General features: G+C 32.5%; 1 protein-coding gene across 14 annotated transcripts in view; it reads right to left on the bottom strand.

Annotated features, from left to right (window-relative positions):
- Positions 1-23922, bottom strand: part of LOC143229073 (catenin alpha-like) — a 59975-nt gene extending 36053 nt beyond the window's left edge. The window contains exons 1-5 of one of the 14 annotated variants that reach the window (XM_076460833.1): positions 23696-23793; positions 22560-22668; positions 19472-20619; positions 10161-10309; positions 8309-8498 (exon numbers count right to left, since the gene is read on the bottom strand). In XM_076460833.1, coding sequence (XP_076316948.1) covers positions 8309-8498; positions 10161-10268 — 298 coding nt within the window. In that variant the 5' untranslated portion in view covers positions 10269-10309; positions 19472-20619; positions 22560-22668; positions 23696-23793. Of the gene's footprint in view, positions 1-6601; positions 6699-6981; positions 7100-8308; positions 8499-10160; positions 10310-19471; positions 20620-22143; positions 22428-22491; positions 22523-22559; positions 22992-23695 lie in introns of those variants that run through there. The other 13 variants (XM_076460836.1, XR_013015633.1, XM_076460839.1 and 10 more) reach the window with 13 other exon arrangements.
- Between the last annotated feature and the right edge of the window lie 1526 nt (positions 23923-25448).

Here is a 25448-nt window from a genome sequence, read left to right as displayed (position 1 = left end):
ATGATTGCAGACAGAGCCCTTTATCTTTTGCAGCTACTAGACCTAACCAATGTCTCTAAGCTGTTTATTATTATATTATTATTATTATAACTATTATTATTTATTACTGCTATAGATTGCTCATTTATGACTGTGTTTTGTGTATTTAATAAATAAATTAAAAAACATTCTTTGAAATTATTTTTCATATTCTGAATTCTTATTCATAAATGTCATTATCTGCATCATTTTTGTCTTTGCCTCAACCTTTTGTTGGTGAGATGCCAGTTTTGTATGTTTGAAACAATCGTTTATCCCGCCATGTGCCACAGAAAAATCAATGTGACAAACTGTACAAAATGCATGACTGTCACTGACTTTTAATGCAATTACCGCATATTTTGCACTATACTCTTTCCTAAATTTTTGATTCACAGTTTTAGTCCTTTTAGATTTGCCAGAAACAAGACAATCTGGTAAACGAGGCCTCTTTTTTTCCATTTTGTAAACAATAGCATTGGTGTTTCTATGCTGCTTAGAAAACGAGAAATACCCATCTACATGAGCACTGATTGGCTGACAAGCACTGATGACGTAACTATGGATTCCCCCACGTACCCAGTATGGAGAAGCACCACACTCAAACTATTGGTAGACGTCGGAGATACAAATATTTTTTTATTATTTCAAGCACAAACATGATTATTGCAAGTAGCCATTCGGACTATGTCTTTTATTTATTATCAAAAGTTATTTGTATCTCACTAGAAATTTTCTTTTCACCCCTTTCAAGCCTTGGGGAACAATTTATCACTTTATTGTATAGGCCTATATAATATATAATAATTTAGGAGTTGCAACAAGTCGTAATATTTGTCTGTATGAGCATATAGTCGTAATATATACACCAAAATCGTAATGATTACGCTCAAATCGTAATGGTTGGCATCTCTGCATGTTTAAAATGGTGCCACGTCGAAAGTCATAATGACAGCAAGAAAGTAAAATGTGGCTTATTGTTAACTGAGTGTTACACAGACTAAACATTGGTGCATCAGTTCCAGATAAAAAAATGATGAGTTAAAAATTGTGACCAATGCTAGTGTAGTTAGAACAACTTCCTCTTTCTGATCCTTATGGAAGCAAGACGGCCAAAGTCCAATATACGGTTTTATCTGGAAAAGCTTGTTTTCACGTTGCTCACTCCAAATTGACTGCCAGCTGGCACAGAGCCGAGCCTTGAATACAGGACCATAGTCCATGCATGGAATAGGCACAGCAGTGATAGTGCCAGAGCAGATAGGTTTAGCTGTGGTGTCAGCAAACTCCTTCGTGCAAATACCAATTAGGCCCAGTATCCAGAAAAACTGAATAGAAGAAGATGTTAAAGAGAAAAAAAGGGCCAGTCAGTTTTGAATACCGGCAAGAACTAACGTGAAGCAATTCCAGGGCCAGTAGATATCTAAGAGATATTGAGTACTGATTAGCTTCTATGTAATCCAGGGCAAGAGAAATGGCATACAGTTCAGCAGTGAATACAGAAGTAGAGGGGATTCTGCGTGCAATCACTGAACCACAACAAACCATGGCAGAGCCCACACAGGTACCTGATTTTGAACCACCTGTATAAATAGGAATGGAAGGATGGTTTGAAAGATGTTCAGCAAATAACAGACAGTATTTCCAATTGGGTGTGTCTGCTTTTCTCAGATGACTTAAAGATAGGTCACATTTGAGAACTGTAAAAAGCCAAGGTGAGATGGGCTGACCAGTGGATACAGCAATGTTATCCATGGACAGACCCAATTCATTCAACTGCACCTGGATACAAAGGCCAAAAGGAGCAATGGCAGATTGTCTGTTCTGAGAAAGTATGGCCCACTGAGGAAGGAAAACACAAACCCAGATGGGATGTTCTGTTAAGGAATTAAGTTTGAAGCATATAGTAAAGACAGTTGCAAATGGCAGAGGTGCAAAGAAGGTTCATGAGACTCTATGTATAAACTCTGAACTGGGAAGTGTGGAAAGCCCCACTGCAGAGCCAAAGTCCTTGATGATGAATTGGGTTCAGCATCTTTAAGGCCAATGTCCTGGTAGGATCATACACCAGTGATTCATATTCGAGTTTCGATTGAATAACAGCATGATATATCTTTATCATAGGACATCGATCCAGTCCCCAAGTGGTGGAACAGAGGACACAGAGGATGTTCAGTGCTCTTGTACATTTGACCTGTAGCTGCTTGATGTGTGGTATAAAGATCAGCTTATGGTCAAAGATAAGTCCTAAGAACATTGTCTCAGGGACCACAGATAGTACAACTTCACCGATACGGAGTTCAGGATCAGGGAGAATACTCCATTGGCAGCAAATGTGCATGCAGACGGTTTTAGAGCTTTTAGAACTGTTTTAGAAGTTAAAGCCGTCTGCTGTGGTCCACTTCAGTAAACGATTGAGGGCAGTCGTTAGCTGCCACTCAATATATCTCACGACTTTCATGAGATGTGAAAGTTGTCGACATATAGCCTATTTGCAGCAGTAAGAGTGAGTTGTTCAGTGATGGCATTAATCTTTATAATGAAAAATGTGACACTCAAAACAGCCCTGAGGGACTCCAAGCACCCGTAGAAAAGAACAGGAAAGTGCCAAACCCAATGAACTTGGAATTGCTTGTCCATTAAAATTTTTTTTTAATAAAAATGTGCAAATGGTCATTTTACCCATATAAATGGAGGTCTCACAAAATGCCATACCTCCATTCTGTGTCATAAGCCTTCTCAATGTCAAGGAATATTGATACTAGATGTTGTCATTTGAGAAGGGCTTCTCTGATTAACGTTTCAAGTCAAATCAGGTGGTCCATGGTGGAGTGCTGTCGTCGGAACCCACACTGGGTGAGCGAGAGGAGATTGTTTGATTCGAGGAACCAAACAAGACGAGCATTAACCCTCCTCTCTAAGGTCTTACAGAGACAGCTTGTCAAAGCAATTGGACAATAGTTTCAAGGAATCTTGGGATCCTTCCCAGGCTTAGAAAAAGGAAGTACAATAGCCTGGTACCAGGCATCAGGAAGAACATTCTCCTACCAAATCCAGTTAAAAACAATCAAAAGAATAGCAAGAGACAGATGGTGCAGCAAGTCATCAGGTCCGACCGAGGTACTGCCAGACCAATGAAGGGCCAGTTTGAGTTCCACCAGTGTGAAGGGAGATATTCACCTGGATATGTTTTTCAGCTTCATCTATATTTTGTTCTTTTATAATTCCTTTACTATTGCTTATTTTGTTTCTGCAGATGTCTCTGGATATGTTTTTCAGGTTCATCCATGTTTTGTTTTTTTATAATTCCTTTACTATTGCTTATTTTGTCTCTGCAGATACAGCTGAACAAGAAATGATAAACCAATGAGTTCCTCACTGAGATACTATAAGTGTACAAAACTGTTTTTACATGCAGATTTTGAAAGTTAACATTTTCTTTAACTAACAAATGTATTTTCAATAGATATTTACTTCCCTCACAAAGAGCTTCTTGATTTGTACTGCCCTCTATATGATGCAACTTTTCACTTGGTACTCCAATTTATTACTGCATACTAACATGCAAATATTCATGCAAAAGCGCTCCACCAACAGGAGTGCAACACTACCCTACTGTAACTAGCATTCTCTACAGTTATATAGTGCTAATCACTTCAAGATTAGTAATAACTAACCAAAGCAAATTGCACTAGAAGTGGAGAGAAAAAGTGGGAAATGTGAGAGGAAGTAAGTACCTATTGGAAATACATTTTCAGTTTAGGAAAGTGTTAAGATTAAAATTAGCTAGTTTACAATACATACTACAAAATGGGACCCAAATATGCAATAAAGCCTCCTACAAAGAAAAATAAAAAATTAATTAGAGTACTTACTACCACTGACAAGACAAACAGTCCTAGTATTGATAATATCCCTCAAAATGTGCATCAAGAGACATGATAAGGTGATAAATCTAATGAGAAAAAAACATGAAAAAAGGTAACAATCATCAGGACAAAGAAAAAAACTCCAGGAGAAAAAATTGGTGAATTCAACCCAGAAGGGTTATGGGAAAAATATCATGGGAGAGGTAAGGATTTCACTGAAAAACAAACTGACTTGGAAATCATGGAAGGGAGCAACATGTGTGAGGAGGTTGGTAAGATTAGAACAGTCATAAAGGTGGTAAGGGAATGTGATTATGAGACAACAGCAGAGGTGAGTGGAAGTAGAGGATAAATGTACTGAACGAGTATTCAGATCCCATAGATCTCATCTCAAGGATATCTAAACATGAGCAAATTGAAGGATTCCGCCTCAACAAACCCTGATCCTAAAGGGTGGTTAGAGTTAGATGAATACAGGACTATTTGACTGAATTATAAAGGTATGATCCCTACCAAGCAAGAAATGACACTAAATGCTGTAAGTCTATAAAAGGAAAGTTGGAACAATTTAAAAAAAAAAGCATGATCATCCACAGTATGCAGGAATCAAGCCATATTGACCCCAAATGCAAATCCCTCCCAAAAGAAATAGCTTGCATTAACCTCAATATTCACAAGAAGAGGAAACATTAAATAACTTAAAGGCTCATCCCTTAGAAGGGTAGGGATCAACTGTGGGAAACAGGAAATAAGTACAGAACATAATTGAATAATAAATCCATCAGTGATGAGAGAGTTCTGGTCAAGCCCCCCAAAACTACATGGAACTAAGAAACAAATTCAGAAGAGAGAAATAGATTGTCTAAATCAACAATTAAACGATTACTGAAAACTATGTGAGGCATATCATCAGTTTACTCTGATTACTGCATGAAATTTGACAACACGTGATGGACCAGAGTTGTTACTTCATGAGCCAAGAATTGTGGTTTTGACCCATTGAAAGTGGTTGTTAATTCTGCTGCCACGATAATAGTAGTCATGATTATGGCTACCAGAAACTTCAGGAGCATAGCTCCAAAAATTAAAAGAGCAGGTAAAATATATCATAACTCTCCTAGATGCAGATGCCATGAAGTTCTTTTTCTTCAAGGCCAGTGAAATTAATACTTGACCATTCACAATGCATGATACAGTGCCATAGCTATTATAAATTGTATTCCCCAACGAAGAATGCCACCATGAAAAGTTATTGCTAGTTCAAGAAACCCTTGATACTTATTTCTAGGTTGGCTGACCTGAAGTTGTGATGTAGAAAACTCAATGACACTGTCCTTAACTTCCTCTGTTTAATATTTGTTCTTTCAGTACACATGTTCCATTCCTGTGACCAGTGTTGTTTGTTGATGTGTGAAAGCAAACTGCCTTTACAGAATCAATGAATTCCCACTCTTCCAGTAGATATGCCACATCAGAAGCTTGGGCCTCTTCAGTACTATAAATTAACTTTGCAACACCTAGGAGTGTATTTGCTCCTGCTCAAGACAATTCACTTTTAATTGCCCTGTAAGATCATTAAAGAGCTTGCTGTCTAAAAAACTACAAGTGAGACTGTTTTTGACAAGTTCTTCATGAAACTGATGTAGAGATTTTTTTTTTATTGAGGGATGGTTGATGGTTAGCTCTTGCATGTCAAGACCAAGATGAATGCTAGAACATTCCAGAATAATCAAAAATCATCTAGAATTATTCAGAACAGAAAATGCAGACATAATGCAGGCTACAAGCTTCAATATTTTTAACATATTTAAAAATCTATGTTTAACACAATTACAACTTTAACATCCGTCATAACATATTACGCAGCAATGAGCAGAAAGCAATAAATAAAATTAAGTGTCCTGTTAAAAATAAAGTTTGAATAAATGTGATAAGCTTTGATAAAGTTCAATTGTAATAATAAAACTTCAAAATTCACAACAATTGTAAATATTGCAAAGAGAGTAATTTGCAAAAATTAATGTAAATTAATTAATTAAAGTCAATGCACTAAAATTGTTCATTATTACCTTAATCAGTTTCCAAAGGAATTAAAGTGTAGATGTATTTTACAAGTATTAAAGTGTTGTATAAAAGTGTCTTTGACTACAGATTTTAATGCAATTAGTTCTATATTTCTGTTAATAAATGGAATTATAAGGTAAATATTTCTATATTCATTAGCTGTTGTTGTTTTAGGCTTAAGTGATTACAAAAGCTAATAGCTAGTATATGTTGCTCATCATATTTACTGATATGTATTTATGTTCAAATGAACAAACCCAAGTTTTCGCACTGAGTCATGGGTCAAAGGCCACATCATCTTGTATGACGACTTGCATTCAAAATTTTATTGAACTATTATTTTATGAGTTTTTGTCAGTACGTTTGGAATCAAATTATAGATTATAATTCAAACTTTTATATTTTGTACAAGTTAATTTGTTAATTTAGAACTATATATTAAAAAAACATCTAAATATAGATTTTAGTGAGTCATGTAATATGTTCAGTGCAGCACTGTTTAAAATTAGATACTAAATCTATAGTTTGGAGAAATTAGTAACTCACATTATGAATATTACTAAGCTAGAATATAAAATAAGAACCTTGTATCTTTTTATATTGCTAAGATATGGTTTATGTACTGAATCAAACACAATGGTCCCATTCACCTCTTTCCACTTTTGTAAATGATCCCTTACTTCAATATATGACATGTGAATAACCAATAAACAGCTTAGAATGTCCCCAGAGTGGTTTCCTCAGCCAATTTAACCTGTTAAAAGACTACCATTATATTTTGATCAAAGATTTCAAGGAAGTAGGTTGTGCCTTTATTCTACTCAAAGCTTCATATGTTTTAAAATCTAAATACGTCTTAGTTGCTAAGCTTAATAAATTATACTAGAATTTATGTTTTAAAATCTAAATACATCTTAGTTGCTAAGCTTAATAAATTATACTGGAATTCTATGGTATCGGTGTAGTTATCTATGACTTTTTGGTTATTCAACTGTATATGTATACATATAAAACCTAAAAAAATATTTACTTGATATCCTCAATGTGCAAAATTTTAAAAGGCTTAGTAACCTACGTCCAGCAACAACTGAATACAAAGACTGTAGTGAGAAGAGATATCCATTTGCTTTACTTCTTGATTTATTGTTCTATATTTTAAAAAAAATAAATTTCATAAATTATTTTTAAATAGTAATTACCTATATACATATATATAATGTATAATAATTGAAATATGATCATATACTACAAAATTATAGTCCACTAAAGCACAGCCAAAATTGGATACTGGATATGTAACACGAGTGCCTGTGCGACATAACTTGCATTGATGTGTCGCACAGGCACTCGTGTTACATATCCAGTATCCAATTTTGGCTGTGCTTTAGTGGACTATAATTTTGTAGTATATGATCATATTTCAATTTGTAAATATGTATTTACAAGGTTTTAGAGATTAAATATATGATATTTGAAATTTTTGGGTTGAAGAATAGTTTTTAATCACAATATGAAATCACTTTGCACTCAGACTAGTAACAAAAAAAAACATTTTCACAAACAAATCTTTAGTAAAAATATTTCATTAAAAAATCTGATTGTTTGCATACAAAATATTTGTAATCTTTACTAAAATCACCAAATTTTGTGAAGATGCACATGCTGTATCAAAAGCTATAGTGCAAAATACTTAATGTGTGCAAATATTCATAGTGAAAGGGTAAGCTAATAGCCCTTGCAAGTCAAAATATAATATTTTGTAATCTTTTGTTTGAGTCTTTTTTTTTATCAATCTTGTGCTTTAGCCCTGCTTGTTTTGTACGTTTTTTGCAATTTTTCATGTAGTGTGTACATTTACACATGCATTTTGTAAGCAGTTTTTTACTAGAAGCTTTGGTCATCACTACAGAAAATCATGTATGTTTGTCAGGAAATAGACTATCCCTCAATTTTATATGTTTTTATAATATACAAAAAATATTGTTGGTGTGAAGCTTAACTTTATATCATTTACACTGGTTTTATTTGTTCATATGTAGAAAAAAAATGAACAAGATGTACTTTCTAAACATACTGATAAAACATATTTCTTTCTAAATTATACTTTTCTATGTACTCAGATATAAAATGTTGTTATAAGGTTATTCTTTACCACTGTTTTTTCAAGATTTTCTCAGCAATTTAAAGTGTTTAAAATAATATGCTTAACTTAATAAAGAAAACCAATTTAAATTTTATCTAATGAAAACCTAAGTTATACCATCAGTTTATTTTTACTTAAATTTTATTGGTTGTTAAAAGTTCTACAACAACAACAATTTAACTTTTTACAGTAAAGAAAAATAAACTGATATTACCTGTTTTCTGTACTTCTTCAACAGCAGATAGCATTTCATGTTGGATATCAGGATTTTCACAAGCAATATCTTGTCCTTGCTGGATAAAATTTTCATTTGCTTTCTCAACTGCAGCTACTAAAACATGAGCCCGCTTGGAACGACCTTTCTTCTTCTTGGAAGGTCCTTCAGTATTGACTAATGTTGTAACCTAAGCATTGAAACAAATCTTTAGTTTGTCTTACACAAATAACTGATCATTTGATAGTCTTCTGTTTCTTGTTTATGACAAAAAAAGGCATTTTTACAGCTACTCTTTCTCAACTACAGAACAAAACTTAAAATTAATAAACTTATATTATCAATATAAAATTTTCATTATTGCTTAAAAAGTTATAAAACAAAAGAAGCTTATATTTTATTATTATTCACAAAGTTACAAGTTTAACCTAGCAATATTAGATGGTTACATCATTTATGGTGCCTATCAGTAACTTTCTACTCTGTTTGACTGATTTGGTGAAGTCAGTGAATTTGAGATTTCAGCAAAATTCAGTATAGTATAAAAGTCATATGTATCACTGTAAAGAAAAAATGCAACTTCATGTATTTTAGAACTAGCATTCCAATGGTATGAATGATAATTATTTACAAGTCTCTTCCTCTATTGTAAGATTAAAAGACTAACATTGTGACTGAAAATTTGTAAAGAAAGCTGAAACATCAGCAAAATCCCAGTTAATTTTGGGAAAAATTGAATAGAATTACTATTCAAATGGTTCACTACAGTAAAATTGTTGTTAATGAAACAAAATAGAAGCCTCTGTTTAAAACCAGCAAAAGAAAAATACTTGTTAAAATTATCATTATGGGTATTTTGAATGAACATACATAAAATTCTAAAACTACATGCAGAAACGCTGTTTAAAATATTATGTTATCTATACAATATATCTGTAACAATAAATAAGCATATCTGTGTGTGTGTTTGTGTGTGTGACTACTCTAGTTTCAAGAAGAAAGGATCTAAAAACATGAAATTTTGCATCCACACTGTGAGTCCTGAGGGTATGCATCTGGGTATTATTACTTATCCATGTATGTGTGTGTGTGTGTTTGCATGCACACCTTTTATGAAGTAAGCTAATGAAAAACCACATAGAAAAGAAGTTTAACTACCATAGCTCCACAAGAAGAGATAATAAAAACCTGTAGTTTTCCACTCATACTAAGTGGACCCTGAGAGCATGCACCTGGGTATTATTATTCATGCATGTGCAAGGGTAAGTGCATATCTTTTTAATGAATCAAGCTTACAAACATCACATAGAAAAGAAATGATTACTTATGTTATACATACAAATCACAGCTAGGCATTTACATGCATGCATGCATATGTATCATCTTTAATGAGGCGAGCTAGTGATAAACCACGTAGAAATAATTGGTTCCTTATAAAACAACTTTTAATATGTAGAAGATACAGAGCATTTTGATAACAATGCATTCCACTAATGGCTTTTATGTCATATTACTTAGCAACAAAAGTATATGTTATACTTTTGTGTTAATGTGAGTTTAGAATATCCACACCAATACAATCATCTAGAATATATCACACATACTGTCATCCCAAGATACTAATTAGTGTGAGTCTAAGTTAGCACAAGTTGTCTGAATTTCATCATATCAATTTGCTTTGTTTTGGTTCAAACAGAATTGTATCAAACTTTCTGTTAAGGCAGTTATTTGTTTTAATGCCCTATAACTGATCTAGTATAATTCTCATTTATATCAATTTTTGAAATAAAACTATATGAAATATTTGAATAAATTAAATAAGATGTTAGAAGATACATGTATGAACAAATACCTGAATCACTAAAGGCTCTAAGGTTTTTTCAACTGAACGAGTACATATTTCCAGGTTTTTGGGATCCCATTTCAGTGAAACCCCATTTAAAAGTCCATCATTAGTCATAGTGAAGGATCCTGAATTCAATTAACACTGACAACAGTTTTCTGAAAAATAATGATAATGACTAATGTATTACCACATTCATCCTAAATATTCAAATTTCAAACAAAAATATGTATATCTATATTAATTTTTCCATTACAGCAGTTTTCAAACCTCTCAAGTATTCTTAACTTTCTTTCTGCCATGGGTACATACATGTCCCTCTGAAATTACTAGAGCAATGCTCTGTTTTTTGCAATTTTGTACCTTTTTGAAGAAAAGGTATTTCCCTTTGAACTTCTAACAGTTAACCAGTATATTTCAGTATTTCATTACTTGTTCACGTTCGTTCTTTTACTCTGTATCTTAAAATGAACCTAAAAAATTAAACAGTAAAAGAGTTAAGGCTAATGGTTATTATATATATATATACACACACACACACACCCATGTTAATAAAACAACAAAACATTTATTGTACTTGAATTTCCTGTATCAATACCACTTCCTTGCATGCACACCTATTATGAGGTAAGCTAATAAAAAACCATTATATAATCAGATGGGGATATACTTAATAGCATTGGTAAACAAGGGAGTGTGGATCAATTTAAGATAACATGACCATCCACTAAAAGACCTGCAACAAGTTGTATCCCAACTACAATAAGCAAAATACAACATCTTGTAATATATAAGAATCAAATCAGAGTACACAGGCCAAACACTAATCCCTTCTTTCTGAATTAAATGAATTAATTTCCTAATTATGTGACCAAGATATAGGCATTTGCATAAAACTTTAAAAAAAGATATAACACATGATTTATGATATATAATTAAACTATCATATCATATAATTACTGGTAAAAATCTTCCTATGCAAAAGGTTCAGCGTATTATATAAAAATGATTTTGATTATACAAATCAGCAAGCCATGCAAAAAACACAGCCAATACACAGTAATTGTGGAATATAATGTATCAGAATTACATCTGAACATTGTTTGGCTTTTTCACAGGTAGAGTGATACCACCAGAAATTAACCACTTTTGAGAGGATATATATTTCCAATGCAAGATATTCCTAAACTTAGGCCATAAAATGTATTCAGATCAAGGATTTAAAATTTCCATATGAGGATACACTTATTAGCACTGGAAAAAAATGGAGTGTGATTCAATTTGAGATAATATGACCATCCATTAAGAAACCTACAACAAGTTATATTCCAACTGCATTAAGCAAAATGCAACATTTTGTAATAAATGAGAATAATCAAACACCTGATCAGAGACAAAAGCCATGCATATGCCCTAGGAAACAGCATTCAACATAATATATAAAGATATCCTTCTGGAAATGAGGACAATAAAGTATGGGTTCACCAAGATAAGACTTCTAGTAATTTCTCCTGTTTAACCATTGCATACTTCAAGAAACTGGAGAATGAAAATTTATGCTATTCCATGTGCAGGCATATCAGTCAAGCTGCCAGACATGGCATCTTCGTATTTCTTCATCGTACATAATCTTGAAATGGGCACTGGGAAATAGTTGTTCTTGTATGTGAAATGGATTATGATTTTTCTACAGGAAGATGTGACATGCTTTGGGCAAAAAAACCTTACAATAAAGCCTTTTGCCTTGAAAAGAACACTGCAGGACTGTTATTAAGATATATGATTATCAAATAGGGCATGATCACACATATTTACATGGCTAGTGAAGCTTCAAAATTGTTTTAATATAACAATTTTTGTATAATTAATAACAAACCAATGGTACAAACATACAAAGCCTATTAAAGTCACTCACTTACTCATCAAAATAACCAACCAAAACACCAAAGGACAAAATAAAAAACAAGGTAACAAAATGTCATTTGGTTCATATAAGCTACCTCAAAAATAAATGTTTTTTAATCCTGTCCCTTCAAATCTATGCAACTCTCTATCAAATTTTTAAAAATACTTTAAATTAGCTTTGCATAGATATCGGGAAGAATTCAGGCAGCATAGTGCAACCCAGTTTGTTAACATGTTTCATGTAGTGAAACAACCAGTACCCAGTGAAAATTCTTTAACTCCTCAACATTTCACCCTACAGCTTTATCAAGAGGTAGACACAAGCCCAAGCCCAGTAGGGTGCTTATCTCTTAATAAAGCTGAAAGCTAATATACTGAAGAATTTTCACTGGATACTGATTATTTCTCTTAATAAAACATCATCAGGTTAATCAATGTATAAATTTATAATTGCTAACCAAATAAAAATCCTGGAAATCAAAGAACACGTCTGAATATAGAGTAAACTTCTAAACTTAGCATATATTATTCCTACTACTCAGATTAATATTTCCAACCTTTCATCACACCACAAAACAGCAACTCACAGGAAGACTATGGGAAAACAATTATGAACATCTAAATTAAATCAGAGTACACAGGGTGAACACTAATTCCTTCTTTCTGAATGAAATGACTTAAGCCAGGTTTCATTCTAGCAACCCATGTTTAAATCTTTCATATAGTAAATGGATCAACACTGCTATGCTACTCCATCCAAGGCTTCGTTAGTTTTGAATGTGGTTTCAGTAACTTTCTTATTCTTAAATTTACAATTTCTAAGCACTCATGATACTATGATGTTATGAGAAACAAAACTTTCACTATTCCATAATAATCATGTACTTCTGACATGTAGTTTTATACTTCTTACTCTTCAAACACATTTTCCACACTAATTATTCCCCAAAACTATCTTTTGATCAGGGTAGCATTCTCAAAAGAATTAGCTTTTTCAAGCATTTCAGTATCATCAGAAAATTTAGAAATATTACTGTCCAAGTAGGCATCTAATGTATTAACATAAACAGTGATCAGCTAAGGTAAGTTTTCTACTGCTAAGACAATTTTATACACATTTAACTTTTAAACCAATCTCCAGATTCCAATTTAATCTATTGTGAGGCATTTTATAAAAGTTCTCCTCAAAAGGTCTACTAAAACAACCATATGTTGATTCAGAAAAAGTCAAAACCCTACAAAATACTTTAAGAGAACTAGAAAGGCAAGGAAATGTTTTTCTAAAACAACTTGTAATTGGCTATTTTCTTCTATAAATTTGGAAGCTGGAAGATTGGGTTTCCTCCTAAGCGTTTTGAATAATTTTCTCAGAGCCTCAGCCCTACTAACATCAATTTATCTTCCCCTCACGTTCTTGGTGTGTAGATAAAACCTTAATTGCTGCTGAAACCAAGAAACAAGATAATCAATTGTAAAAAAAATCATTACTTTATATAGCAAAAGTTAGATTTTAAATCTCCAAGTCAACTCAACATACAATAGGTCAGGCATTTAAGTGATATATGTTTAAAAATCACAACCAACAGGGCCACAATTCAATATTTTGAAGAGAAAAGTTGCCTGGACACTATGTGGCATAACTACTATGAATCACAGTACAAATGGTATATATACACTCACCACTATATTGTAAGAATTTATCTGTCTCAGTGACTAGTGAAGACAAGATCCATAAAATTTCGATGGGACAGTGTAAATACAACTATATTGTCCAGACCTGTGATCACACCAGCATGTGGCAATAGTCTGATTTTACTATTAATTTAAGTTCAGAATTATATTAAGTCATAATACCAAAAACAAATATGATATCATGAAATATGAGCACAACTATCCTGTATAGAAATAAATATGAAATTAAGACACTCAGTTATAACTGCATAGTTGGGAAATAGTTCAGTTGCACAAATAATAAATATTTATAAATCAAACTAACCAAGAACATTACATGCAATGAATTTTTTTTATTCTTATCATTATTTAGAATAAATAAATAAAGAATAAAATTATTTTATTCTTTATTATTATTCAAATAATACTCATAATCTCATCTTATGAATACTAAGCCACATAATATATAAGTATTTTCCATATGCATCAAATGCATGATATTTCTCTACCAACACCAACAATGGGCCCATCATGTTGTTTTAGTTGGAAAGATGCATATTATAAAGCAGCATTATCTTTATTTCTCTCAGTGGAAAAAAATCACGTGCTTATGAATACTACAGTTTGGAGACAAACCAAAATTACCCTTCACCATCTTGAAAATACAAAGCACATAATATTTTTTCTAAGTGAAGTTCAAGTAAACAGAGACCAAACTTCAATTTTTCTAGGATCTCTAATAAACTCAGCTGTCCTAGCTGTGTATCTAATACGTTTTACAAACACACTCAGCTCTGCAGAAATGATACTATAACTCAGCACTCACTATTAAGTGTTGTATGCAACTATCATTGCATATTAATTGGATAATAAGCACTTGAAAGCTTAAATTGCAAGGAATACCACTTTATTTCAGTCATTAATCTTAAATCAACTGACTGTATTAACTGACGGTTAACATTTAATCTCAGCTATAACAATTAGGTCAGCATCATGGCCAATCACGAGAAAAAATACAAAATGCTCCTCACTGGTATTTTTCTTTAACTTCCACAACCAGTCAGAGGTGTACAGTATACATTTTGTAAGTGAATAATATACCAAGTTCACAAAGTTATGAATCACGTAATGACTTAGCATATTCACAATTAAGAACTCTTTTCTCGAGTATAGTCACCCTGAGACAAAAAGTACTGGATGGAGTATCCTTTCATGTTTTTGTGAATATTACTTCATTTTATTCTTACATTAAGCAGAAACGTGCGTGATAAAGATGGATAGATGGTTTTGTGTTGCATGTGCAAGGAGAAAGTTGCAACATTAAACAAAATAAAAATAAATAGAAGTCTGAGGGCACTAACGGAAAATCATCAAGCAGTAAAGATTTTGTATGAAAGTGGCAAAACAAATACAACTGCTTGAGTTTTGGCCTCAAAAAGTTAATAATAAGAGAACTGTTTTGCTCTGACTGATGTATGTAGTGGCAAGCTAAGTGGAATAGTAAATGTAGGCCTAACTCATCAATGTATTTTCTAATGGTAATATACTTTGTTCTTTTTTCTTGGACAACAGTGTTATCAACACTCATGCAACTGGGCCCATCCTTACATTTAATATTTACATAATAATAAAACTGTCCCAAATTTTGGTCAAATTAGTAGCTTTCTATACATATTGTTGTTGGTACCAGATGCAAGCAGGTCAAATTCAGCATCTCACTGATCCAGAAAATGCATCTGATCACACCATTTTGCTTTGGTGCATGTAGCACTTTATCACATGCTAAAATTTTACATTCTCAAATCTTACTCAAATAGATTTCTAAAAGTTCACAGCCCTGTGACTAGCTGCACTTTTTTAAATAGAAAGCAACTAAGTCTAAAGTAAAGGAATAATTTAGTAGGTTTTACATTTTATCCCCTTTAATATTTTGCAGCACAAGACAGTGATATGCACCTGCTAACCCTTTAGTTATAAGGTGTGAATATGTAAAAATATTTATTTTAAGAGTTCTTACTTTGGATGCACAAATTCACACAAGTAATACTTTAAATTTTCCTGATTATAAAGTGGGCAAGATGTGAGGTTGCTAACTGACAATTAACTGACTTTCTTAAAGGGAAGATAGCATGCAACATTCAGAAATCTTTGCTACTTGTACATTAAATAAAAGTCAGGGGTAGTACTTTCTTTACAAATCCATGGAATTATAAAATAGAATTTATAAGATCAACTTATAATAACAGTTAATCAACTATGTGTGCAAATAAACATGTACTTAAACTATATAGGAGACACTGATGTACAAGTAGCAAAGATATTTATCTAAAGGTGCAACTTCATGTTGAGATGGTGCAGACAGAAATACTGAATCTCTGTGCAAGTTCACCACTCTACACTAACCTATACAGAAAATTAATGATAGACCATTAACTCATGTTACTGACTCTATAATGAGCTTAAATTAAAGTTAGGAGACACATGGTGCAACAAGGTTGAATAAAAGATGTCAATAAGCACGTGGGAAGTGAACATTTGCACTCAAGTTTAACTTGAATTGTAAGCGTCAGTAACCTAGACTTGTTTGCTTTATGAGAACAAGAGCTCTTGAACAACACTTATGCTTTCTGTTCGTTTGGCAAATGCTAACCAAGACAAATTCTGTATGAAAGCTGAGCAGATCAACAATTTCATGAAAAACAACTTTATGACATGATTTGGATAGAATAAGTAAGTAAATTGTCATTATTATCAATTTTGCCATTTAGAAATCAAAATTAGGGTAAGGATTAATAACAAAAATATTACTAATTTATTTTTAACAATAATTATCTATTATTATTATTATTTGAATTAACTTTACTTTTACATAAAAAGTTGGCAAATCAGTAAGATAGTCTTTTTGTTCCCAGAATAGGACAAGTAACCACAGCATCAGTGGGAGAAAACTGCATTTGTAATTTTATGAAATTATGAGTAAAAGCGAAAAATATGTAATGTCAACAAGACTATATCTATCACAGTTTCTCTTCAGAAAGTCCCTCACTGGTCATTTGTGATATCCATTCAAACACAGATATTGCAATGGCAGTTTCTATAATGAATTTCACCATTGTATTATATCCAGAATCTCAATGTTTAATAAATGGAATTGATTTCTTAGGATGGTAGAATAATTTATTAGAGTTTCTGTAACATTTATTCAGAAGATATACATTTGCAGTTTGTTGCCAAATGCACAACTGTACCTTTCAAGTTTAAGTTAATTGGCCATTTTATTGAGATATGGTTCACCACAAAGAAGAACCATCTTCATACAAATAATGCCAGTAATATTTTACATGCACCACAACTATAAGCAGTTCTACTTTTGTTGTACAGAACTGGCATTTAAGAGTGGTTAGCATGTGATTCACCTATCATTATACACTCCATATCATCACAATCCAGGCACAAAACTACTCAAACCAGGATGAAAATAGGTTCTGACAAATATAATACAGCACCAATGTTTTGATTACGTTTCAAGGATTGGAAGAAATCTTCACTTTCCTGTGTCCATAAGTTACAATACACTTCAACCACAGAACGTGCAAACAGTGGTGTGGCATGTCTAAGAGAAATTGGCCACAAACTATCTATAATACATCAAGAAATCCACTATGACTTTCATAGGATCAATGATTTGGTTTGTTTTGAATTTTGTGCAAAGCTAAACAAGGGTTATCTGCACTAGCTGTCCCTAATTTAGCAGTGTAAGACTAGAAGAAAGGCAGCTAGTCATCACCACCCACCGCCAACTCTTGGGCTACTCTTTTACCAACGACTAGTGGGATTGACCGTCACATTATGACGCCCCCACGGCTGGGAGGGCGAGCATGTTTGGTATGATGGGGATTCGAACCTGTGACGCTTGGATTATGAGACAAGTGCCTTATCCACCTGGCCATGCTGGGACCGGATCAATAGTGGATACTTATCTCTGTCACAATGGGACCCAAGGGACTTCACTTCTGCACACATCAAAGCAAACATTCTTACCAGCATCCAACAGGTTTTTGGTAGTAAAGAATAATTATTTTTTAATGCCTCTAAAGAAGAGCTTTCATCAGCTATTAAGAATGATGTACCAGCAAGTTAAAATGTAGACTTCCCTGCTTAATGATATAACAGTACTCCATATGAACTTCATCTTCCATTTGAACCTCAACACACTACACATTCACAGATGGTTATAATTGGAGCTTTGTCATGTCTCAACCATCTAGTAAGTGCCTCAAGAGCCCACAGAGACAACTCCATTACGTTCAGCATGCTTGTGGCCACTATGCCCCATTTTTCATCCTTCTATTCCTACATAAAAGAAATAATGATCAGAAATCATTAGCAATAGCCTAAGACTTCTTCTTGCCACCTATCAAACTCTTGTTTCAAGAACAGATCAAGAACAAGGCACAGTTCTCACTACTGCTGGCAAAAACTCTTCATCTAAGAGAATGCCTCTTTTACTTTCTTCCACATTCTCTAATTGTTTTCTTACCTCAAATGCAGCTTCTTAATCTTCACTGCAAGTTCTATGTGGTTTTAAAAAGTTACATTCCATACTGATCATATGCTACCAACTTCACTGCACCAGAGAACCAAAGGGAAAAGAAGCAAATTCAAAATAAGTTACAGAATAAGCAAATTCTGGTCATAGTTTTAAAATGTAGCTTAATAACTTAGTTTGTGGTGTTCAGATACACTGATACCTGTTATAAAAGTATCAAGTATCCACAAAATTCAGATTTCAGAACTGTTATGTAAATAATAAAGTGAGCTAAAAAAACAAGAAACAAAATAAAAAATTTTATTTAGTATTACAATTTAAACCATAGTTTACTTTCAGCTTCAGGACTGTATTATAACCCTAACCAGTTTCTTTAATAATGGATTAAAAAATGTTCAAACTGAAATAAATATATTTAAAAAAGAACAAACCCCACCTCATGTTAACTTGTATAAATTTCTATACTATAAATTAATATATATGATCCCAATCCATGAAATGCCAAGAAGGCATAAGCTCATTGAAAACATACTGTTGCACATAACCTTTACCTACATCAGAGGATTAATACACATTTACAACCTTCGTATTTCTAGTTCACATGACTGCTACAAGTTTCACAATGAACTCCTGCACAAAAGTTGCTAAGAATAAATAGTTGAATATACCTTACTAAACATATATTCTTTGCCAGTTATGGAAGGTAAAATATGATTACATTTATCATCACACACTTAGCAAAAATAAATCCTGGCTGTGAGGTGTCTATCCAACAAACCAACTCATATTTCTCTGTACTAATATAAGCTGCCAAAAATATTTGCTCTTTCAAGGCAATCTTTGCACACCCACCCTCAAGAAAAGTAAAAATTGAAATCCACTATTTACTTTTTCAGGAAACTAATAATTACCCTGTTACACTCCTGTCATTATCTATACCATTTGCATTTTTACTTGCTTTATGCTTCAACAATACAAAAACTATCTCTCATGAGTCCTAACTTTTAAGCAAGGAAAAACTGATTCCACAATAAGTCTATAAGAAGTGCAGATGCCTTAAGCCAGTATTTCTCAACATTTTATAAAAGCAAAACCATCTTAACTAAATATGACACTTACCCTGTCAAATTTTATAATTGTGTACTCTCATCCTATTAGTATAACCTTTAATAAGAACAAAAAGATTTATAATTACCATCAATTCTCACTTTAATCAGGTTTCTTCTAACTCTTCTTTTGTTTAAAAAAAATCACTTTCAGAGATCTTAACATATCCTCATATTATAACTTTTTTATTCCAGGTATCACCCTATTAGTCCTCCTCTGAATCCTTTCACGTTTTTCAATGATTTTCTAAGATAAGAAAGGCCAAGGATGAATTCAATATTCAAAAAGAGGTCTTACCAATGACCTATTCAATTACATTACAACCTCTTTAGACTTTTATTCAATGTTTCTGTAGACACAAGCTAAAATCCTAATTGCCATAATTAGTAACATCACACTACTTGAATGGCTCAAGACTTACCAAAAACACCACCAATATCCTTTACTTCTATGACTTTTAATGAGGTGTTCAAGATTATTAAAAGAGCTGATAGTATTGGCGAACCATCTTTTTCATATTTAATTGTGAGAATGGAAGAAAATGTGGAAACAGATATGAATTTTAACATAGTAGGAGCAATTTTCAGTTAAAACATCTTTATTTTTGTAACAGGGTGGTTAGCCTTTGGAATGGGTTGCTTTGAGGTGTGATGGATGTAGTAAATTTAGTTTGAGAAAAAGCTTGAGAATATTTAAATAGCCAGAGCTAAATTTTAATTATTTTTTACGCAGATAGGGAAGTTCATCATTTTTAAATGTTAAGTTGTGCTAAGTAACCTTTATTATCCAATTAGTTTCTCATATTTTCCATCACCAACATTATTAGCTTTGGCATGCACCACAAAAAAACAAGAGTATTCTTTTCTAATTCTTATAATAAACATCATGAATGTTATTAAATGTTCAACATAATACAGTATACTGACAACAAGGTATGATTTAGTTCTTTAAGGTTGTCCTTGAATATCCATGCTTTATTTTTAGAAAATTATTCACTGTCATTTAAAATCCTCAATAATCCACCTATTAATGATCTGCCTTAATTTTATTTTTAGTAAGTGAAAGATGACATTTATGGAGTGCTCTATACTTTTATTGGATAATTATCTAAACGCAAGAGATTCAGCAATGATGTTTGGTTAAAGATGTAGTTGCTTGTAGAATAGAGTTGGTCTTGAAGAAATGAATGAATCATTTTCTGTCACCTTGCTTGTTCTGTCATCATCATAAAATATGCTATTAACAAGATCAGAACAAATTAATACATTTGAAAACAAAAATTAATGTTTTTAAGTTTATTATAGAAATAACTAAAATTATTTTAAAAATTCTATCTTCTTTTTATTATTAGCAGTTGTTTTTGTTTTTAGTCTTTTTTTTCTGTCCACAAAACACAAACACCTTCAAATATTCACATATAAATGAAAATTTAGGTAGCTATATATTTTCAAAGGTATATTTATTAAACACAATGTCAATAGGTGAGCAAAAAACACTATTATTAATAATAGAGCAACACTATTTGAAAACAAGGTATATTACGCAACATAAAACAGACAGTAGTCTCATGCTTAAACAGATTAGAATTAACGTATATCAATATTTGTGGTTGTACTGGCTTGTTGAAACAAAATAACAGTATGTAAAGGGGTCTTTTTGTCTATTAAAGATGTTCTGACTTCACAAATACTCATTAACTTTTTTCTTTAATCTCTTGAAAATTACAGCCTCAATCACATTATATGATAACTTGTTACACAGATTTACCACCCTAATGAAGAAATAAAACTGCTTTAACTGAAGAAGTGTCCAACTTTTCTAAATATTAAACTTATAATTTGTTCTATTGCCCTCAGAATTTAACATAAAATAATATCTTCAACTCAGTCTTATCAATTCCCTTTATAAATATGAATACTAACAAGATCACTTGTGACCTCAGTAACACAATTAGTAAAAAATGTACTATTATTATACTCATGATAAAAATAATGCAACAACTCTCAACATTTTGATCAGTTACTATTACTACTAGTAGTAATATTGTGTTGTCATTATTAACTGTAATTACATTTGCATAAAATTACATATTTTAAAATTAAACTTCTTTTTTTAGTAATTACTAATCTTCTTATGTGTCAATGGTTCCCAAACAGAGGTTTGCAACATAATCTTAGAAAGGGCTGGGTACATGGAGAAACATTTTCTTGGTTTCTGTAAGTTTAACAATAAAACTTCAACAATCTGTAGTGACAGTAATGTTCCTCAGGGTAGCTATTAGTGTTAATGTTCTATTCTCTACATTTCTATTAAATCATCAGGTGGGGTCCTCAACCATGGCTCTACTCTAGTGCTAGTAACACTACTAATACTGCTAACAGCACTACAAAAACCCAGTATCACTACCAGAGTAACCTTAAAATTATGTTAAATTAAGTGAAACAGAAACTTGAGATGCCAGGCTAAAGGATAAAGCTAAAACACGTTTTGAGAATCCCCGTACTAAGTTACTACATAGTGTTCTCCAAGTATAAGCATTTCTCTCTGTCATCCCATATCAAATACAAACTAAATAATTCTCCCCTTCGACATAAAAAGTAAACATGATGGCACTGAGAAAAACTTCCGAACTTACGTTATCGTACCTTATCACAGTATCAGTTCACTCAATTAAATAAATCGAACCAGCCAATAAAACACAAAATGACAAAAACTGAAAGAAAATACAATTTTAAACTATTAAACAGGTTCGGTTGTTACCTACTCCTCGTTGATGCAAGGGTAAAATGTCTTAGAATTCACACAATAGTGCTATTTTATTCGTACTGTTATATTTACGAAATGCATAGTGTAAAACAAATTACGACAAAACTGGTATTTCTCTATGTTCCTGTTGGTATTATATTATTAAGATGCTATAGGATAAAACCATCACGCAGTGGTATTCCCATTTAAATTCATTTCCTGTTAATATTTGGGTAGTAGAACCAATGAATATAAAAACATCAGGAAATGCATTTTAAAGCATATTTGAATTCTCTTACTATTCTAGAAGCAAAAAATAGACTAAATACAACACAAAAAAGTGAATTATTTTTATTCACTTACAAGAAAGTCAAAGACAAGTACGCAAAGACACCAAAAAACACTTCTCTAATTGCATATAAAGATCTTACCAGTGAAGGTCCTGTCTGACTTTTGTCCTCGTACTCGTTTTTATTGTATTTTGTATCGAATAAAGATTGTTTCACAATGTTTATATTATGTCCAGCTTCATTCTTTAGTCTAAATCATAAACAAATGTATCATATTTAAACCTGCAAAACATTTACTATTCGATCCTTTTACTATATTTTGGCTACGTTAGTCCGAAAAGAAATCAATAAAGCAGATATTATCACAGAGTAGTTAGAAAAGAAGGGCTCTGATATCGTGTACAAGATTTGTTTCTGAAGATTTTTATGTTTTCCCTTTTATAAGTGCATTCCTTTATTCCCTTATAAAACTTTTGTGTTATTAAGCATAATAAGGCTTCATTCTAAATAAATGGCATTTTCCACAATTCAAATAATTTGTAAGTATGAGAAAGAATTCAGATAATCTTCGTGTACAGAGCGCCCCGTAAGTCCATACCCACCCATATGTTATTATGTTATATTCAATTACGCATGTATTATAAATTTATGTCTTTTTTTTTTCAGAGAAATATGGCCGATGTAAGCCCACTTACACTTGAAGAGCGTATTGTGACAAGTACGTGGGTACATGAGTGCAGCGAGAATGAGGGGCAGCACACAGATACACTGGATACATATGATATATGGATGGGTAGGGACTTACGGGCTACCCTGTAGTTTTGTGCAAAATTCGAACCAAACTTTTAGCTTTCACAAGTATTATACTGAAGTGGCAAGAGAAAGTAAACAAAAGTTCCCTCACAACACTATCTCACTTTCCTCAGGCCTCCCGCTAGTACAGCGATAAGTCTACGGATTTACAACGCTAAAATCGTGGGTTCGATTCTCCTCAGTGGGCTCAGCAGATAGCCCGAGGTGGCTTTGTGCGAAATTCCCACACAAACAAAAAAAACATTTTTTTTTTCATTTTGAAGAGAATTTTTAACATTCTCTTGTTAATAAAAAAAATTATTGCGTATGTTTGTATCACATTTTTCTCTGCAATAAACCCATTCAAGTTATGAAGAAATATATTCACATTCCATAACAAAGTATTTGTCAAATAATCAGATTCCCAGTTTTAAGGCCCTAACCATCTACTCTAAGAGAAATCACTGTAACTGAAAATACCACACCTGTATCTCCCTTGATCTTAAAACTACCAGTTTTCCAAATTTCACAGAAGGAAGAAGTGTCTTTGGTAAGTTCTAGTAGCTACTGCACTGGCTCCAGGAAACTAATAGTCCTTGTTGAGTGCCAGGTTTTGTAAGGACGGATTCTTTACAGCAGGTGTACATGATTCGTTGGCAATAAATTTCAACAATAAACTAACAACACTATCTACTTGTTTTCAAAATAATATATATTAAAAGCAAATGAAACATATATATAAATGTTCCCTACACATTTAGAGCTTAAAAACTGTCTTCTTTACGTCAAAGTACACAAAAACTTGTTCAGTTGCTTTATAACACAACTGAAAAACGAATTATTATTCTCTGCTCTGTTATTAATCACCAGTATACATAAAACTTTTTGTTTCTAAAATAACGATCAAGCTGTCTAAAGATAGAATTCAGTAACGATTTTTCACGTGTATTTATACCCCAACAAAAGCCTAGAATATTCTATGCAATACTAGATATTCTGATCCAATAATACCCAATCAGACAAACGAAAAAGTTATTATAAAAAATCATTAATTCATATTAGTCGAAATACAAAATGTGGGATTTGTAAACAGTTACATAAAGAAACTTACCATAAAATATCGCTTCTAAAAATGACTAAATATGACACCTCACTGTTTTGACTATCTCACACATAATAATCACATTAAATTTAAACTGAAACAGTCGTGTGTAACTAACAATAAACCCCTCTTCAAGAAAAATATTTACAATGTTTTTATTACATGCAAAGACTGGTCTCGTTCATGACTACTGTCTATTCATATAACACTATGTAACAATTCTGTTCCTGGATAGTATATGTTATTCCTTAATTGCTTATGTTGTAAAAGTACAGAAAATGGCCATTATTCCCTTCAAACTTTACTTTTGTGACCTGGATAATGAAATTTAGAAATTAACATATTTTTAATGTAAAAACGGGCAAATTTGCACATTTTTATTTACATAAAATAATTGAGATATATTTGGTTGGGATAGTATAGGTTTTTCTCACCAGCTGCACCTCTGAAATTGTAATCTGGATCTTCAACGTCTACATCCTCTTCTGATTTGCTGCCCTCTTCTGAGGATGGCTACTTTCTCTCTGGCGGAGTGGGTACAGGGAGCTCAGGGCAGTGTGGCTCTTGAGCGATGGATAATGGAAGGTCCGTATACATGATAGCAGATGCATTTTCGCAAGCCCAACGTTTGGAAGGGTCCACCACTACAGTTATACGTATATAGCCCTACTTATTTCCGCTGTTGTTCACGTCTTCTTCTACAACCCTTTACCACTGTGTAATCCTGACTAGTATGCCAAACGTCAGAATTTTGTATATGAATGGGCTGGGATTCTTCTACAGTAACTGTCTGTGATTTGTTGGCGATAAATTCGAACAATAAACAGACAGTACATAATTTACTTATTTTAAACTAATATATTCATAACATTTTACACGTATCTACAAAAGTTCTTTATTCTACAGGATGTCGCAGGTATATCTAAAACTCTAAGTATTTATCTTTTCTTGTCAAAGGTCCGTTTGTGTTAATTCAACTACTTTATAATTCAATTGACAGGACAAATTATTTTCTTTGTCCTGTTTTTACTGTACAATCTATGATAAATTTAGTTACTTTACTATGTGGGTTACCACAGCTTTGTCTCAAACTTTACAAAATTGTTTCCTTTTCGTCAAAATCTACATAATCGAGT

Source organism: Tachypleus tridentatus, chromosome 10 (assembly GCF_004210375.1).
Source record: "Tachypleus tridentatus isolate NWPU-2018 chromosome 10, ASM421037v1, whole genome shotgun sequence".
NCBI classification, from domain to species: Eukaryota; Metazoa; Arthropoda; class Merostomata; order Xiphosura; family Limulidae; genus Tachypleus; species Tachypleus tridentatus.
The sequence above is the reverse complement of the archived record's forward strand: the minus strand, read 5'-3'. Positions and strand labels throughout refer to the sequence as shown.